Below are 20688 nucleotides of genomic sequence, written 5' to 3'. Positions count from 1 at the left end.
GTTGGGAGTATAAAAGGATAATAAACGGGAAGAATCCACCTTCTTTGTCAGAACTTATGACAGCCATTTTGGCAGGAACATGGTATTGTGTATTTCAGTACTTGTCAACCAAAAAGCCTATGACAATGGCAAATTTTAACTAAACTACCCCCAGACTGCTTGTAATCTGTGGATGGACAGCACGGCATGCTCGGGTTCTGAATATTTATTTGCTTCCTCCATTGTTGCTGCACACAAAACTGTCTGGCCAGCACTTCAGCTGCAGTGCATAAACTCCAGAGCTCTTTGGAAGTGCCTAGAAAACATTGGGAATGTCATGGCAACTATCGCTGGTGACTCCAATGCTACATGAATTCTACCAGCTGCTCTGAGCAATTTGTTTAATGGCTGACCAGCTTGCATGATCAGAGCTATCTGTACTTGTGATGGTAGTTGCTGTTACCAAAATAGATGCTGCCATAATTCTAAGTGCTTTTTGCACCTCATTTTTCTTGATAAAGCACTTGTTTGAATATTTTGTTTAGTGAATTGGTGCTCTGAGTAATTAATTAAGATTTTAAGACAAAATAAACTTCCTAACATGGAGGATATGTAATAACATCCATCACTAATGCAGTTCCCTGTTGTTCCAAATTGCTGATCAGTAATGTAAATTACTTGTGATCATCTGAGATGTACTAAGGTATAGGAATATTTTCAATGATCACACACCAAATCTGTGGTTTGTTGGACTTAAATGGCAGGGCATGTAATCACAAACAAGGCATAGAAGAACTGCTTCAGCTAGTAATGTAAAAATCACCATGACACTTACTAAAAAAAAAAAAAAAAAAAAAAGGCTTAACTTCATTTCCTGATGCAGCAGAAATATCCAATGCACCACTGCTAACGTTTGTTTAGTAAATGAAGATTTTTGGACTGTATATCTGTTTGGTCCTTTACACTGAATTGGGGCCATAGTTTTGCACTGCATGAAGAGAGAGCTCCAAATTGTGGATCTTATGGCAAATTTCATGAATCTTGGTATGAATGGCATGCACTAGGTTATGATTTTCTTCCATTATGGTATTGTATTTTAATTATCATGAAATAAACTGTCCACACTGAAACTTGAGTGGAAGTAAATCATAGCTCCATTATTGAAATTCTTGAAGACAATGCCACTGATGTTATGAAAAATTGAAATTTTTGGTAAGTTCCTATGAGGCCAAACTGCTGAGTTCATCAGTCCCTAGGCTAACACACTACTTAATCTTACCTAAACTAACGACACCACACACAAACACACACCCATGCTAGGGAAGGTCCTGAACCTTCAACATGGGTGGGCCATGCGAACTGTGGCGAGGTGCCTCAATCGACATGGCTATACTGTGCGTCTGATGTTATGACGTGGATGAAAAGCCAGACTATATTGTGAAACAATTTGAAGTGTCTGATGAAGAAGCTGACAATAATGTAGAGTTGTGACCCATTCAGGCCTCTGCTGGACCAGTGCAATATTCTCATGGCACAGAATCTGAACTTACAAATGCTTCAGTACACCTATAGTTTGTATTGGGAGAAATGATGTGTGGAGCATTTATGAACATGAAAGAAGAGGCCAGCCATTAGCCAGGATCCTGATAACTCATTTGCCAGTTGCCAAGGGACAGGCCAAAGATATAAATAGCCCATTTCACTTCAGGATCTAGTTATTGATCATATTGTTTTTACAGAAATAAGTACTAAAACAAATAAAGAAATAGCTAGGGTCCTTAGAGAAGCTGGAACCAAACAAAGTTACCATAATGACGCTTTTAAAAGTGAGCATCTGTCATTTCTTGATTTGCTGTGTCTATCTGGAGTAGAAAGAAACTTTGACACTAATGTAGATGAATTTTTGTCTGCCAGCATTGGAAGCTGTAGATATTGGGAGAATAGATTTAATTTCTTTGGGAAAATGTCTAAGATTTGATGACAGGAAAACCTGGCAGATTACAACAGTTGCTCCAATTCATTTGGAAGAAACTCCAATTATATATCCTCAGAGTTGTGTATTATCAATGAGCAATGGCTGGGATTCAGAGTCAGTGTCCATTCAAGATTAACATTAGAAGTAAAATTGGTAAATATAGGACCAAGACTGTAATACTGAGTCCATCCAAACATGAAGGATTCCATTAATGCCATAACACTTTAGTTTACCTATCAGAGCTATGTAACACATAGGTTTAGGCAAACCAACGACGTATAGATAGAGGATAATTTTACTCATTTAGTCATAACAGGACTTCATTTTTGATGTACTGTACTGCTTTTTGTGCAGAAGGCTCTAGGAAAGCTATATTGAGAGGGATTTAAGAAGTTCTGCTCAGTTAATGAGTAAATGTTCTACCATAGCATGTTCTATCATAGCATTTTTGAAAAGATGGAAGAAATGAATTTCATTGGAGGTTACTTGCTAATTTTCAATTTCACACAAACTGTCTTTGTAGGAATGGTCAATATTCAGAGATAAAACAGGAAGCATCATTTAAAGCAAAAAACTTCATGTGGACAGATGACATATACCAAACAGTTTCTAAGATAGAACAAATTTAATATGCATTTGTTTTTTGGATAGTGGCATGCAAACATATGGTTTATCCAACCAAACTTTTGACATTTTATTCCAGCCCAACTTACCTTGTTGCTTTCAACCTCTTTGCTCAGGGTGTCTTTCTGCCATTAAACTAGCCTACTTAACATGCAGTTGACCATGGTGTCTTGTGAGTGAAGTATTGTGAGGAACAGAGAGTGTATTGAAGTGTGACATGTCATTCTTTGAATGAGATATCCTGCTTCCCTACTCTACATTGGTTGATAAAGATGTTCACAAGTTAGTTAGTAAGTAGAAAGCACCCCACTTTTTGGAGGTGCTGTACAGTCTGCACAGATCAGAGTTGTAACTATACTGTGCTACCAGCAAGGCAGGCCATGAATGTGTGTCTCTACCTGCTGGATGAAGTTGTATGCTCTGTGGTACCATGGGTGAAGGGTATGGACAGAATGTGATCTCCATGACAGCAAAGAACTACTGGCCAGAAAACAAATGATGTTATAATATGTTTGTACCAACTGTTATTTGCCTTGAAAGACTTCAATAAGCTTACAGTCTCCTGTTCAGCACAAAAGGAGATGAAGTCCATTGGAAAGGGCTGATCCACAGCTTAAGGGGCACTGATTAGCAGAACCCTTTCAGGACTAGAAATGTAGCAACTGAGAAATATGTTGCAAGTACTTTGAGGAATTAATCTACAAAAATTCCACAGATCAACAAAACATCTGTTTTAGCTGTCAACACCCACCAGCACAGTAGTAGAAGTAGGAAAATTTCAGTATTACAGAGAAGCATCATTTAACTGCATTTGTTTGCATGCTGTCTAAAAAGCATCTTGCAACATTTCCTAAATCTTGCACATATTTACATGTGAAAACCTGACTGTATAGTAATGATACAAAGTAAATGACAGATTTAAAAAAACCTACTCACAAAATGGTGGCAGGGGAACACTGGCACAAAAGGATGGAAATTTCACAAACAAGTGGCTCCTTCTTCTGATGTAAGAGTTGAAGCAGAAGGAAGAGAGGTGAAGGAAAAGGACTGAAGAGGTTTAGGGAAACGAATATAGATTAGAAAAGTCACCCAGTGAGTGTATATTGAATAATACAGAGAATAAATAACAATGTACCTTAAATGGATTGTCTGTTGGAAACTGTTTGAAATAGGACATACACTCCTGGAAATGGAAAAAAGAACACATTGACACCGGTGTGTCAGACCCACCATACTTGCTCCAGACACTGCGAGAGGGCTGTACAAGCAATGATCACACGCACGGCACAGCGGACACACCAGGAACCGCGGTGTTGGCCGTCGAATGGCGCTAGCTGCGCAGCATTTGTGCACCGCCACCGTCAGTGACAGCCAGTTTACCGTGGCATACGGAGCTCCATCGCAGTCTTTAACACTGGTAGCATGCCGCGACAGCATGGACGTGAACCATATGTGCAGTTGACGGACTTTGAGCGAGGGCGTATAGTGGGCATGCGGGAGGCCGTGTGGACGTACCGCCGAATTGCTCAACACGTGGGGCGTGAGGTCTCCACAGTACATCGATGTTGTCGCCAGTGGTCGGCGGAAGGTGCACGTGCCCGTCGACCTGGGACCGGACCGCAGCGACGCATGGATGCATGCCAAGACCGTAGGATCCTACGCAGTGCCGTAGGGGACTGCACCCCCACTTCCCAGCAAATTAGGGACACTGTTGCTCCTGGGGTATCGGCGAGGACCATTCGCAACCGTCTCCATGAAGCTGGGCTACGGTCCCGAACACCGTTAGGCAGTCTTCCGCTCACGCCCCAACATCGTGCAGCCCACCTCCAGTGGTGTCGTGACAGGCGTGAATGGAGGGACGAATGGAGACGTGTCGTCTTCAGCGATGAGAGTCGCTTCTGCCTTGGTGCCAATGATGGTCGTATGCGTGTTTGGCGCCATGCAGGTGAGCGCCACAATCAGGACTGCATATGACCGAGGCACACAAGGCCAACACCCGGCATCATGGTGTGGGGAGCGGTCTCCTACACTGGCTGTACACCTCTGGTGATTGTCGAGGGGACACTGAATAGTGCACGGTACATCCAAGCCGTCATCTAACCCATCGTTCTACCATTCCTAGACCGGCAAGGGAACTTACTGTTCCAACAGGACAATGCATGTCCACATGTATCCCGTGCCACCCAACGTGCTCTAGAAGGTGTAAGTCAACTACCCTGGCCAGCTAGATCTCTGGATCTGTCCCTCATTGAGCATATTTGGGACTGGATGAAGCGTCGTCTCACGCGGTCTGCACGTCCAGCACGAACACTGGTCCAACTGAGGCACCAGGTGGAAATGGCATGGCAAGCCGTTCCACAGGACTACATCCAGCATCTCTACGATCGCCTCCATGGGAGGCCATCTCTTGGTCTCCCTCTATGATTTTTACCCTCCACGCTGCCCTCCAATACTAAATTGGTGATCCCTTGATGCCTAAGAACATGTCCTACCAACTGATCCCTTCTTCTTGTCAAGTTGTGCCACAAACTCCTCTTCTCCCCAATCCTATTCAGTACCACCTCATTAGTTATATGATCTACCCATCTAATCTTCAGCATTCTTCTGTAGCACCACATTTTGAAAGCTTCTATTCTCTTCTTGTCCAAACTATTTATCATCCATGTTTCACTTCCATACATGGCTACACATCATACAAATACTTTCAGAAACGACTTCCTGACATTTAAATCTGTACTCGATGTTCACAAATTTTTCTTCTTCACTAACGCTTTCCTTGTCATTGCCAGTCTACATTTTATACTCCCCCTAGTTTGACCATCATCAGTTGTTTTGCTCCCCAAATAGCAAAACTCATTTACTACTTAAAGTGTCTCATTACCTAATCTAATTCCCTCAGCATTACCCAACTTAATTCGACTACTTTCCATTATCCTCATTTTACTTTTGTTTACGTTCCAAGATACTGTCCATTCCATTCAACTGCTCTTCCATGTCCTTTGCTGTCTGTGACAGAATTACAGTGTCATCAGACAACCTCAAAGTTTTATTTCTTCTCCATGGATTTTAATCCATGCTCTGAATTTTTCATTTGTTTCCTTTACTACTTGCTCAATGTACAGATTGAACAACATTGGGGATAGACTAAAAACCTGTCTCACTCACTTCCCAAGCACTGCTTCCTTTTCATGCCTCTCTACTCTTATAACTGCCATCTGGTTTCTGTACAAATTGTAGATAGCCTTTTGCTCCTCTGCATTTTACCCCTACCTTACTGATAACTATATATTATTGTTGACATTTGACCAATATTATTGGAGAAACAATTCATTATTGATTTTACATGTGAACCACTGAATATTGTTGGGTCTAAGTCAGAGGCTTCAATCCTCAATGGGAATTTCACCATGGCAAATAACCCAAAGTTGGAGATTAATACTTCTAGGTGCCCTCAGCCAGTACTATGTAATGGAGGATCGTCATTAAACTCCCAGAAAACATTGATTCTCCCGTTAAGTCTGCAGGACTTTATTAAAGCTCTATCTTTCTGCATTGTGAATCTAAAATATTTCCAGAACATGGTCAAACTTTCAGGCTTGTGTGTTTCCTCTCCCATTAATGTGGCACAGTTGTCAAAGAGATATCCATTGATATATTCAATAAGCTGCAGGGCCTGGAATTTAAATCCATCATTTGCATGTATAATCACATCTCATTACTTCTTATTTTTGGTATAGTAGTAATAAATTAGCTTGTTCAAACTCCGATTAATCCACCTCTTTCTATTATTTCTATGTAATGTTCTGTAATCACAACCAATCTGCTGCCAATCCAACTCTCCCTTCATTTACTATATGATATGAGAACTTCATCATTTTTATTAATGTGGCTTCTAATGATTTGATAGACACACTAAATGCACTTTCTTTAATGTACATGGACTTGTCTAAATTGCTGTGTTTTGTTCTAACTATACCTGCTGTAACTATATTTACTCTGCTCTGTCTAATATATAAATTTACTCTAAAATGTGTAGAAAACACATGGGCAACTGCTGGTTAGGACAGATACTGCTTTGGTCAGACAGGATGCTTCTGGCAATTTCTTGCCGGAAGCATTGAGATACAAATCGCGCCATATATGATGCAACTGACTGAGGCAGTGTCCTCCCCTGCAATTCTTTCCAAGTCTGTTGTAAGATGTTAAACTCATTGCTCCATCCAGGGTTTATCACACTGCTCAAAAGCTTCAGAACAGTATTAGGAGAATTCTCAGTAATTTGCCTATTGTTATCCTGAACTGTATAGTTAAGGTTATGGTTCAAAGTGCTGTCTGAAGCCCCTAGTATTATTGCATGGTCTTCGTTTTCAAGATCCTCCTCTACAGAGTTTAAGTCACATATGACATTGATGAGTCCCGCACTTGGTTTAAAACACTTGTAATCAATTCCCAAAGGGTTCTGTATCAGTTTTAACAGTCCCTTCTCATGAATACTGTCTAGCAGTAGGACTTGGTTTTCTTACAAATTTGCATCCTAGACTTAGCTTAGACATTATGTCCCATACTCCCAGACAACTTTTGAACTTCTTTTGTTGCCAGAATACTTTTACGTGCAACCTCTGCAGCACTGAATCTGTTGAAGATAGCTAGACTGAAACTAACAGGCATGCAGCATCTCAGCAGTGTTTTCAGTAATTTGGAGGGCTTGTCAGTAATTCACTCTTCCAATCTAGCCCTAAAGTTATTGCTGCAGACTGCTAATTCTTCAAGTGCTACTGTCAAATCAGTTCAAAGTTTCAAGATAAGCTGCTCTTTTTCATTACTGGAATTATGTAGTGGCAGTGATAGCCACTGCATCTCCAGAAGTAACCAGCATGGTACTTCAAATATATTGTATTACAGTGTCCTACATGAAAACAAATCTGACATTATTTTTTATTTGTAATTTATTCTTTTTTATTATTAAGTTTTATTTTTGTTTTTATTATGAATTGTTGAATCCACATTGTGATAAATCATGAGGATTTCGGATGAGCCAGATTTACAAGTGCACAAAAACAATAAATGTAATAAACAAATAAACAGTAAAAAAGTAGCATAAATTGGTGTACAAGCTTAATGATTGAAGTAAAATTAATAAAATATATTCCACTAACACAAGATAATTACTGAAAATAAATTTAGAAGAGAAAAAATTATTTATACATTATCTATCTCAAACTAGTGATTACATGTGTCTCAAAACTTAGAATACCAATAATAATGCAAATTTATAGAAACATTCATTGATTCATCTGCAGCTACTCATCTCAGAGAGTAGAAAAACTTTCATAAAAGGCATTTTCTTAATTTATATTTAAATGCAAGCAAGGCATTAATGTGAACTTTAATAACTGATAGAAATGTTTTTCAGGCATAATAATGAACACCTTCTTGTACAAGACTTAGAGGTTTTAGACCTCTATGTAAGTCTTTTTAGAACTTTCACTATGATTTTGGTATGCACTATTAAATCTAAAAGCACTGAAATGTAGTGGTTCATATTTGGTACTTATGGAATAAGTTTCTGCAAAAAGATCTTGAAAGATGCCATTCACAATTCTAGCTGCTGTCTTTTGTGCAATAAATATTTTTTTACCTAAATATTGATTCTCACAGAAAATTATGTGATATGATATGACTGAGTGGAAACAGCCACAATATGCAACTTTTATATAATCCATATCAGCAGCCAAAGTAATTAGATGCAGAGCATATATTGTCAAAGTAAGTCTTTTAGAAAAAGTTAACTGTTTGCCATTCCTGATGATTCTGTGGCAGTTTTCACAATTGTCCATTTTGACAGTTAAACTTAAAAGCATTGTTTAAAAAGACAGCTTATAAGATATTTGTAAACATGAGTTGTTGATAAAATAGTTTATAAAGGATAATAATTTAGTGTGATTGTTTTACAGTATTTCATTTATATACAGCTTTTAAGCTTAAATACTTCATAATGAAATAGAAAACATACACACATTCACACAAGCACAACTCACACACATGAACCCCATCACCAATCTCTGATGCTGAACAGCCAGCACCCATAGAGAAAGGCAGTGTATGAGTGAGTTGTCCTTGTGTGAATTTGTGCATGTTTCCTGTTCCAGACCAAGGACTTTTTTGTCCAAAAGCTTAATCCTTTGACTGCTGTTGACAAGTTTACTTGTCATGCTGCGTGCTGCTACCTGGGTGCTACTGATGATATAATCGCGGCTGCCAGTTTTCCCGTAAGTGCTGTTGCTGAGTTAAATCACAACTGTTTGCTGGCCACTGATGACTAATATAGGCACACCACTACCTGAGTGCTGATGAGGAGATAACTTGGACAGTGGACTTCCCGTCCCATGTCTCAGTAGCCTTTGGCAGTTCTGGCCTCTAGCTTGTCTGTTGTGAGCCTATGCTTTGCACTACAGTTGACAGTTCATCGGAATTTACATCAGTGTTCTTCACATCCTGTATTTTACAAGGAAAATGGCAAGACGTCATGGTTGCATTGAGGAAGAAATCCTGCAGACTCTTATGAGGAGTGACAGTGATGGTGAACAACTTGATTTTGATGAAAGTAATATCTCTTCCACAGAGTCCGAAAGCTCTATTCATAAACCATCCACATCAGCAGGGGTATCAAAGCAGTCTCATGTTTCAACAAGAGATGTTAGTTGTTCTGAATCTGAAGAATCAGAAAGTGATAGTGAAACGCCTATGTAGAAAGCATGTCTTAGTGATACATTTGATTGGAAAGGAAATTACTTTCAGCCAGTTAATCACGCATTTGATGATACACTGTCAGGTCATGTGTGTCAAATAGGGAATGAGTCAAGTATTCTGTCAGTCTTCATGTTACTCTTTACACAAGAAATGATGAAATATATAGCTGACGAAATGAATCAGTTTTATTTATTCACCAAGGAGAATACTCCCAAATCAGTGCATTCTTGAATCTCAAAGTGGAAAGATACTGGATATGAAGAAATGTATTGTTTCATAGCTGTTTGTCTTCTGATGCCTCATGTGAAAAAACTGAAAATTAGCCAATACTGGACCAGAGATGTTCTTCTAAATACGCCAATTTTTAGTGAACTCATTTTACTTTTTAGTGAACTCATTTTACTTGCACACTTTTCTTGGATTGCTCACTTGTTATAACGCCTGGAGAATGCCTTCCCACCAATCTTAGAGGATTATCATCAGAACACCTTCCTCTGCCAGCTTTTCTGTACTCTAAAGCATATGTTGTTGTAAGTTCCCTTACCAGTGTTACTTATGTGAATGTTACATTTCAGTGACAACTCTGGCAATACAGGAGTAGACAGATTATTCAAAATTATGAACATTGTCAATAAAGTTTGTACAGCTTATCATTGTGCATTTAATCCACATCAGAAACTCTGCAATCATGAAAGTTTGTTATTATTCAAAGGACACTTATCTTTCAGACAATTCATTCCATCGAAACGGAGTAGATTTGGTATAAAAACATTTGTGTTATGTGATTGTAAGACTGGCTATGTCTTGGATTTCATTGTTTATACAGGGGCATCAACAGAAACTGAGTTCCACAATTTGGGGAAAGTGGTGACATAGTGGCTACACGTATGAAGCCCTATTTAGGACATGGACATACCCTCTATGTCGATAACTGGTACTCAAGCCCAGACTTGTTTGCCTGGCTTCACAGTCATGGGGCAAATGCATGTGGTACTATCCATAAGAACAGACACAACATGCTGAAACTTCAGAAGAAACTGGAACGTGGAGATATTCAATTTATGTGTACTGATACAATGCTTGCAATAAAGTGGTGTGACAAAAGGGAAATGTGGATGTTGACCACATGTAACACCACAGAAATGGTTGACACAGGAAAAATTGACAGTAATAAGTGAGAAAAAAATTAAGAAACCACAAAGCTTTGTAGATTATAATTTGAATATAGGAGCAGCTGACCATTCTGATATGCTGCTTAGCTCTGTCAGATGTATATGGAAAGCAATGAAGTGGTATAAAAAGTTCTTTTTTCACGTTCTATATCTGTGTGTTTTAAATGTTCATGTCCTACACAGATCCCTAACAGGTCATAAAATGATCATAGCAGAGTTTCATCCATCACTGGTAAGGGAACTTACAAGAACATATGCTTTAGAGTACAGAAAAGCTGGCAGAGGATGGTGTTCTGATGATAATCCTCTAAGATTTGTGGGAAGGCATTCTCCAGATGTTATAACAAGTGAGCAATCCAAGAAAAGTGCGCAAACGTGTAGATGCACTGTTTGCTGGAAACAAAAAAGTGCGTCGAGAAAGCAGGTACGGGTGTAAAACTTGCAAGGTACCATTGTGTGTCGCACCACACAAAATATAATTACTAATTGCAGCATAGAATCAATACAATAATGCTATTAGAAAAAACTTCAAAATCAAAAAACAAATAAAAATATGAAAAGGGAAAAACAAAATAAAAATGTTTTTAACTTCGCCAGTGCCGGTCCAAAGCTTGGATCAAAAAGAATGATGGGAAACATATTTACAAAGTGTAAAAGTAACGCCTAAATTTACAGTTCATGACTTTGAATTTTCTCTATAAGTGAATTTAATGTTCTAAGAAAAAGGCAGAGGTTTCACAGCTTTGTAATGTTGGAAAACCTGTTGAATACTTACGTACAACAATCACAAGTATTGTACAAATTTCATCAAAGAAACAAAATTATTCATAATCGGGTAACTACAAAGCACAACAAATATTCGGGCAATTCAGCGATACAAACAGTAGGCCATGTGCAATTTCTTATCACACAAGAATACGAATTTACTGATGTGAAGTAAAATTGTTCTTATCATTGCTCACAGTAAATTCTGATGATGTAGTGCGATATGAAAGATGACCTATATGTCGCTTTCTCCAATAAACAATGAAATACGATGTTCTGAACAACAAAAATAACATCAGTAATCTATAATCTATGGCTTATTTTATTCATTCTTGAGTTAGTACAGTGAGGAATGCATAGATGAATGCAGACATTATAAATGGGTATCCAAGAAAGAACAATAAACTATTGAGGTAAAGCTAAAAAATCACGTCACTTTTGGCATAATCTACAAAAATAGTGCAAGAAAACTACAAGTAAGATATCATTCTTGGTGACGGAAAATAGTTTTACCAGACAGTTTGACTCTGTAGTAATTCACCTGCAGGGGAACTACATAGTGAGAGCATTTATGAGTATTCTGTATCAGCCGTGAGAGGACACAATATTTCGCATAGAGTCGCAGTCACTGCAGAAATGTTCAGCACAGGGTGGGTGGGGCAGCGAGGGGTGCTCCGCCCCAGGTGGCAGCTCAAGGGTCAGGCACATTAGCGCAGGAATACGGATGACAGTGCAGACCGGAGCACCTCAGCGTGCCAGGTGGATGGTGCGCGTCCAGCAGTCAAAGGGTTAAATGTTAGTAGTCCTTCTTATTGTGCCTATGTGTGACTGTATGCTGCCTCTAGTTTGTGAGTAGTGATCTATTGTTTTTAAATTGTTGCTATTTTGACCTTTCCACTGTTTCACATTATGAAATTGATTTATTTATTGAAATGAAAATTATTCATGAAAAATAACTTTATTTGTAAAAGAGTAAAATTATCTAGGAAAGATCACCTTCACAAAATTTTTAAGAGCATTTTACTTGATGTTGTGTTTTATTAATGAAAATTATTTGATAGATGAAAATGTTTACTGTCACAGGAATGGACCTCCTGTTCACGGTCGCTACTCAATAGATATAAAATTTAGCAATTTGTCAGTTAGATGATATTAAACATACAGTTTTGAGAACATTGTTATTACATAAAACTAATAATTGCAGAAATGTGCTAATATTTTTTGTAAAAACTAAAACTGAAAACTTTTCGACGATCACTACCTGCAACCTTTCTTTCTTTCTTTTTTTTTTCTTTTTTTTTTTTTTAAAAAAAACAAAATCATAAGAAATTATATCAGGGCTGCAAACTTCTTCTCTGATGACTTTACTATGCGACTTCATCTTTGTTTTCTTACATTTATTTTCTAGCTGAAATTTAACATAAGGATGAATATTACAGGACAGTTCAAATAACTCACAGGAATGCAGTGGGTGATGTCATGGACCACTGCTGATATTTTGACTTGGTGCAGTTTTGCACAGAAAATGTCACGGTGTGCTCCCTTCAAAATATTGGCATTTGCTCATGATCTCAATGTGTTGCATCCCTATAAGTTATTTGAACATTTTATATCTTGGGAGAAACTAAGGACTCATACAACAGAACTTCTTACGTTTCTTCCTCCATCCACTGGAACATGAACACTCCTCTTTCGCTGTTCATATCCATGGTCTTAATCTTTGAGTATCATGTTTAGAATCACATATGTCAATTTTTACTCGTGGCAAATAATCAAGTTTATTCTTTATAGTTAAACATTATTCTATTTTTCTTGAAAAAAATAATTACCTTCATATAATAGGACCATTAAAAATAGTTAATAGAATATGTGAGGAACAATAAAATTGATTGAAATTAGTGACTTACATGAATGAAGACATCAAATGTGTTGCAAGATCTCTGACCATTTTGGAGTATTATCTCTTCTTCAAGTAAATTCTTTTTCCCATTTTCATCTTGTATGTGGATTCGATAATACTCAGTATCCAAGAAAATGTTCCTTGTCACACCTTGCAAAAGTAATTAAATTTCTATTTGAAAGTGCAGTATGTGTATAAATTTCATAACATCTTATATAAATTGTAAGTTTTGTTTAAACAAAACACACCCATAATTGAAACTGAAAAAAGGTAAACAATGAAATGTTAACATACAGGAAATACAATTGTGGTGCATGTGTGTGTGTGTGTGTGTGTGTGTGTGTGTGTGTGTGTGTGTGTGTGCGTTTGTTTGTTTGTTAGGTTATCAATGCCTTAGTTACAATTATTCAAGACAAATATGGTCACAACATGTCAAATTTAAAAAGGTATAAAACAGAGTCCAGTTAAAGTCGCACAGTGACTTTCAAATTTTGGTGTTCATTATTTCTCACAATTTAAGTCCATCACAGTAAATATAAATAGTAAAAAAACATTCTAAAGCGTGTCAAAGAATGAACTGAGTGCTCAGAAGGTATGGAGCACTGATTACTGACATAGTTATTGTATGATCCTGACACCAAATTTTAAGCTACTGCCTAATTTATTCATTCATTTACACTTTACATCCAGCAAATCCTTCATGAGGCAGAGCCTTCAGTGATGTGAAATGAGTGAAGCTATACATTAACAGGCAGAAGCAGCTACTGCAGATTACTTCCATATAGTATACTAACAAAAATTCTGACTACTGCTAATTGTCCATACTGATAATTATGGAATTACTTATAAATTACTTTACTTTAAATTACTTTATGTACTACATGTTTATGAATATTAGGAGAAAAGTAGAAAAGCAGTAACATTGAAAACATCCAGTGCATCTCCTCATCTACTATTGAGCTGCTGCTTCTATCTAATACTTATAACAAAAAATTTATGTGAAAGTTGGGATCTGGTTAACATAAGCATTTAAAGTTGTGAAATTTACATTACTGAGTCCTAATAGCCTGATTAATTGTAAGAATGTCTAAAGAGGGATTCTTTGACTTTGTTTCAACATCCTTGATTTTCAGTTTCCTGCCTGACACAAGATGGTAAAGTGTTATGCACTCTGAACCAGAGAACAAAACTCCATTCTGCGTCCTCAATAGGGTTGTTTACCTTACTTTTGTTATTAATCATAGATACTATGAGGGTGTATATGTACTGGCATGTACAATGAATTACACCTAGTTCCCTGAAGAGGATTCTGAAAGATGCTTGGTTATCATCTTTACACAACATTCCTATTGCAGATTTCTGCAAAAAGAATATTTTTTAATCTCAGATGCACTGCCGAAATTTAGAAAGCTCAATATATTTCCTACAAATTATTAATAGTCATTCCACAACAAGAAGGCATATAAAGTGATAAGCTAAGTTCTATCTTTTGCCTGGTTACAAAACAGAAACAATACCTCTGAGCAGAGAAAAATGCATTTTTAGACTGTGTTCTGTGCTTAGTGAATAATAAGAACTTCATTCCATCAAATTTGGTGGACAGAACAATACAAGGTTCCAGTATAGATTTTATCAATGACAGCAAGATGTCAATCATTCCCAGCTGTTCTTCTTCCCACTGACCCTTGATTCTGTACTTCAACAAAGGGACAAGACCACATAGGGGAACACCACATTGAACCAGAAGAAGATTAGTAAATTTGTCATTGGCTGTCTGCCATACACGCTAATTCATTTCTGAATTCCCTTTTCCACTGGTATCAAAGAAAATAAAATCTCCTTTCCAAGACTTCGTAGGTAGAAAATGTCATACGCTCTTTAAGGCTCTTCACAGATGTAGTTGTCTACATCAGAGTAGCAGTGCCAGAAGATTTTAGGAATTTGCAGAATGACCTGCAGTGAATTGATGAAGGCTCTGGCAGTTGACCCTGAACATAAATAGAAGTGCACATATGTAGGAATCAAAATCCACTACTGTACAGCTACACTATTGATGACAAACAGCTGGAGACAGTTTCTGCTGTACAATATCTAGGTATAACTATCCAGAGTGACCTTAAGTGCAATGACCACTTAAAACAGATAGTGGGAAAAGCAGGCCTCAGACTCAGATTCATTGGAAGACTCTTAAGGAGATGGGACTCATCCATGAAATTTGTGGTTTATAAGGTGCTTGTTTGCCCAATTCTTGAGTATTGTTTATCTATCTGGAACTCCTATGAGGTAGGACTGATAGAGGAGGTAGAGAAGATCCAATGGCGAGTGGCGTGTTTCATCACAGAATTGTTTAGCTGGTGAGAGAGCATTATGGAGGTGCTAAACAAACTCCACTGACAGATGTTACAAGAGATGCATTGTGCATCATGGAGAGATTTACTATTGAAATTTTAGGACAGCGCTTTTCAGGTGGTGTCAGAAAACATATTAGTTCCTACAACATACATCTCGCTTATTGACCACGAGGAGAAAATTAGAGCCAATATGGAGACTTAACGACAATCATTCTTCCCATGCACTGGCAGTGAGTGGAACAGGGTTGGAGGTATCAGATAGTGGTAACAAAAGTAACCTCCACCACACACCATGAGGTGGATTGCAGAGTATGATTTAGATGTAGATGGTTAAGTGAGTTCTGAATTATTTTATGTGCCTGATGCATTCATTATACTGCGTAAAATGCACTCAAGGACTCACAGCAAATGAGAAATATAACTAAAACACATAACACTCCTTAGCTTCATAAATTTTTAAGACATATAAGCCATTTCCAGAAAGTAAGAGAACAGGGTTGAATTTCTGATGCTCAAAAAGATATTTTTGATGTGGCTGGTAGTTCTGATTCAAGGACAAGGTGCTTGCAGCAGAACATATGGTGGTTTGTCTCACTCAGTTGAAAGCTATTGCCATTGTAGCATTCTGAAATGAATTTCTCTGTTCTGAATCCTGCCAGCTGCAATGGGAAGAGTATAATATGGTTTGCTCTTGCAAAAGGAAGTGCACCACACCAAAGTTTTAACAAAATCAAATATGTTTGTGGGGATAGTGTGGTGGATCACACTAAAGTGTACAATTTGTGTTACGAATTTAAAGCCGGTTCAACAAATTTTCATTATGAACAAAGGAATGGGCATCATACAGTCATGACTGATGAAACGGTGAACAAGATAAAAAAAAGGTTTCATGGTGAATCCTGACTGACTTGGGATGAGATGGATTAAATGTTTCCAGAAATATCAATTTCTATATCAATTTCTCTTCTTCATGAACTCATCACTAAAAAAAAAAAAAGACCAACTCACATCTTCATGGGAATTTCTCAAATGTTGTAAAATACAAGGGGAACAATCCCTTGATTATTGTGACTGATGACAAAATGAGGATGGTCCCTGTACCCCTGAGATAAAAGACAATCTATGCAGTGGCAACATCCCTTCTCTTCATCAGCAAGAAACTCAAAACCATCATTTCAACACAATAGATCACAACATCTGTCTTTCTGGTCTATAAAGTGATTCCTCACTGAATATTTGCCCCCAGGAGAAATAATTAATGCTGTGCAGTACCATGAAAACCTAAAAAATTAAATAGGGAAATACAGAGTAAAAAAGGGGAATGTTTATCAAGGGAGTGTGCTTGATGCATGGCAATATACATGTCCACACAGCCAATACCACAAAGTAATTTTTGGATTAATTCTTTATGGAGACAAACCCCTGCACTCACATTTATTATCTGGCACCTACAAGCTTTAATCTTTTCACCTTTTTGTAGTTGTTTCCAAGTGGAAAAAGTTTTTGCTGATGATGAGGCCCAGAGTGCCACCAGACACTGGGCCAAAGGCAGCAGAAGTCTTAATTGGTGATAATATCACACAGATCTTTGGTTGGATCACAAATTGCAGTTAGAATGAAAGAAACTATATCAAAAAATGTTGTTTAATGTACTTCTGATTATTTGTAAATTTTTCATAAATGTATTGCCTTTTCTATTTTTAAAGAATTGAATACTCTTAATTTCTAGGCATTCCTGGTAATTATGGGTAACAAGTCTAGATATCTTGTCTATGTATTATGGATACCTATGTATTGTTGTAGGGTTCACTTAAAATTTTACAATGAACTAAAAATACATCCAGAAGTGTTGGTCTAAGTTTATTGTGTCTGATTTCAGAAGCCAAGACAATAAAAAGTTTTTACTAATGGTTAGGGTAAGTACTTATCAGACTTCAAGTGCTACTAACTCATACTTTACACAAATCGCAAATGAGGTCCTCACATATGACTTTTGAAAGTCTATACCATGCTAGTGCAAGCAACAGTTTTGTACACTGGTAATTATGGAGTGATAAACCTGTGTGCCTAATATATCATGAAGAGCTGCCTCTGGAAGGCATATGGTGGCTTTTCAACATCAACAAAGAGACTGGTTAATGCACTGGTACTGAGGTCATCTTGATTCCCTAGTGATGGAGAGCTCTAACGATTTTTAAGTATGTACATTTCATGGTCCATTCATTGAACACTCACCCTCTAGCCGTATTTGAAGAAAAGATAATCAAATCATCCAAAAACATGGAGCACTGCATGAGAATCCTTACTGTGGATCTTGTGTTACTGATGGCATTGGTGATGAGAACACCACTAACTTCAACAATTCAGCACTATGATAGAAATGACTGAATTAAATGAACATATTACCAAAGGAACAACATTTATAGGACCATCATAAGAGATTGTGACTTCACAAGTGTCATATATGTTGTCTATATAAAAAAGTACTGCTGCTTAATGATGCCCATATAGGAAAGGAAGCCTTTCAGCATTGTCTTACAGTCACTTCTGTAAAACACCATTGGAACCCAGAAGTTAGTCAAACTGAGTCTTTAGTCATCAGTAACCAAAGGATACAGATAGCCATACCGTAGGTGCAACCACAACGCAGGGGTATCTCTTGAGTGGATAGACAAACGTTTGGTTCCTGAAGATGGGACCGAGCTTCTACAGTAGTTGCAGGGGCAACAGTCTGGATGATTGACTGATCTGGCCTTGTAACACTAACCAAAACATCCTTGCTATGCTGGTACTGCGAACGGCTGACAGCATGGGGAAACTAGGGCCGTAATTTTTCCTGAGGGCATGCAGCCTTACTGTATAGAGAAATGATGATGGCGTCCTCTTTCGTAAAATATTCCGGAGGTAAAATATTCTGGAGGTAAATTATTCCGCACGTAAAAAAGTTGCCCATTTGGATCTCCAGGTGGGGACTACTCAGGAGGACATTGTTATCAGGAGAAAGAAAACTAGCATTCTACAGATAGGAATGTGGAATGTCAGATCCCTTAATTGGGCAGGTAGGCTAGAAAATTTAAAAAGGTAAATGGATAGGTTAAAGTTGGATGTAGTGGGAATTAGTGAAGTTTGGTGGCAGGAGGGAAAAGGCTTTTGGTCAGGTGAATACAGGGTTATAAATACAAAATCAAATAGGGGTAATGCAGGAGTAGGTTTAATAATGAATAAAACAACAGGAATGTGGGTAAGCTACTACAAACAGCACAGCAAACACATTGTTGTGGCCAAGATAGACATGAAGCCCATGCCTATGACAGTAGTACAAGTCTAAATGACAACTAGCTCTGCAGGTGACGAATATTTTGAAGAAATGTATGATGAGATAAAAGAAATTATTCAGATAGTGAAGGGAGATGAAAATTTAATTATCATGGGTGACTGGAATTCGATAGTAGGAAAAAGGGAGAGAAGGAAAAATCACAGGTGAATATAGATTGGGGGGAAGAAATGAAAGAGGAAGCCACCTCATGGAATTTTGCACAGAGCACAACTTAATCATAGCTAACACTTGCTTCTAGAATCGTAAAAGAAGGCTGTATACACAGAAGAAGCCTGGAGATACTGACAGGTTTCAGATAGATTATATAATGGTAAGACAGAGATTTAGGAACCAGGTTTCAAATTGTAAGACATTTCCAGGGGCAGATGTGGACTCTGACCACAATCTATTGGTTATGAACTGTAGATTAAAACTGAAGAAACTGCAAAAAGGTGGTAATTTAAGGAGATGGGACCTGGATAAACTGAAAGAACCAGAGGTTGTACAGAGTTTCAGGAACAGCATAAAGGAACAATTGGTAAGAATGGGAGAAAGAAATACAGTAGAAGAAGAATGGGTAGCTTTGAGGGATGAAGTAGTGAAGGCAGTAGAGGATCAAGTAGGCAAAAAGACGAGGGCTAGAAGAAATTCTTGGGTAACAGAAGAAATATTGAATTTAATTGATGAAAGGAGAAAATACAACAATGCTGTAAATGAAGCAGGCAAAGCGAAATACAAGCGTCTCAAAAATGAGACTGACAGGAAGTGCAAAATGGCTAAGCAGGCATGGCTAGAGGACAAATGTAAGGATGTAGAGGCTTATCTCACTAGCGGTAAGATAGATACTGCCTACAGAAAAATTAAAGAGTCCTTTGGAGAAAAGAGAACCACTTATAGCAATATCAAGAGCTCAGATGGAAACACAGTTCTAAGCAAAGGAGGGAAAGAAGAAAGGTGGAAGGAATATATAGCGGGTCTATACAAGGGTGATGTACTTGAGGGCATTGTTGTAGAAATGGAAGAGAATGTAAATGAAGATGAAATGGGAGCTATGATTCTGCTTGAAAAGTTTGATAGAGCACTGAAAGACTTAAGTCGAAACAAGGCCCCGGGAGTAGATAACATTCCAATAGAACTACCGACAGCCTTGGGAGAGCCAGTCCTGACAAAACTCTACCATCTGATGAGCAAAATCTATGATACAGATGAAATACCCTCAGACTTCAAGAAGAATATAATAATTCCAACCCCAAAGAAAGCAGGTGTTGACAGATGTTAAAATTACTGAACTATCAGTTTAATAAGTCATGACTGCAAAATACTAACAAGAATTCTTTACAGACAAATGGAAAAACTGGTAGAAGTCAACCTCAGGAAAGATCAGTTTGTATTCCATAGAAATATGGGAACACGTGAGGCAATACTGACCCTAAGACTTATTTTAGAAGCTAGATAAAGAGAAGGCAAACCTACATTTCTAGCATTTGTAGACTTAGAAAAAGCTTTTAATAATGTTGACTGGAATACTCTCTTTCAAATTCTGAAGGTGGCAGTGGTAAAATACAGGGAGCAAAAGGCTATTTACAATTTGTACAGAAACCAGATGGCAGTTATAAGAGTTGAGGGACATGAAAGGGAAGCAGTGATTGGGAAGGGAGTGAGACAGGGTTGTAGCCTCTCCCCGATGTTGTTGAATCTGTATATTGAGCAAGCAGTAAAGGAAACAAAAGAAAAATTTGGAGTAGGTATTAAAATCCATGGAGAAGAAATAAAAACTTTAAGGTTCACCAATGACATTGTAATTCTGTCAGAGACAGCAATGGACTTGGAAGAGCAGTTGAACAGAATGGAGAGTG

At 37.8% G+C, this 20688-nt stretch overlaps 1 protein-coding gene across 1 annotated transcript in view; it reads right to left on the bottom strand.

The window, feature by feature from the left end:
* The window catches only part of LOC126268030 (integrin alpha-4-like), a 568589-nt gene that overhangs the window by 250599 nt on the left and 297302 nt on the right, over positions 1 to 20688 (bottom strand). Inside the window, exon 13 of the mRNA XM_049973452.1 lies at positions 13173 to 13315. Within this exon, the coding sequence (XP_049829409.1) occupies positions 13173 to 13315 (143 nt within the window). The remainder of the gene's footprint in view (positions 1 to 13172; positions 13316 to 20688) is intronic.

This window comes from Schistocerca gregaria, chromosome 4 (assembly GCF_023897955.1).
Source record: "Schistocerca gregaria isolate iqSchGreg1 chromosome 4, iqSchGreg1.2, whole genome shotgun sequence".
In the NCBI taxonomy this organism is placed as follows: Eukaryota; Metazoa; Arthropoda; class Insecta; order Orthoptera; family Acrididae; genus Schistocerca; species Schistocerca gregaria.
The sequence above is the reverse complement of the archived record's forward strand: the minus strand, read 5'-3'. Positions and strand labels throughout refer to the sequence as shown.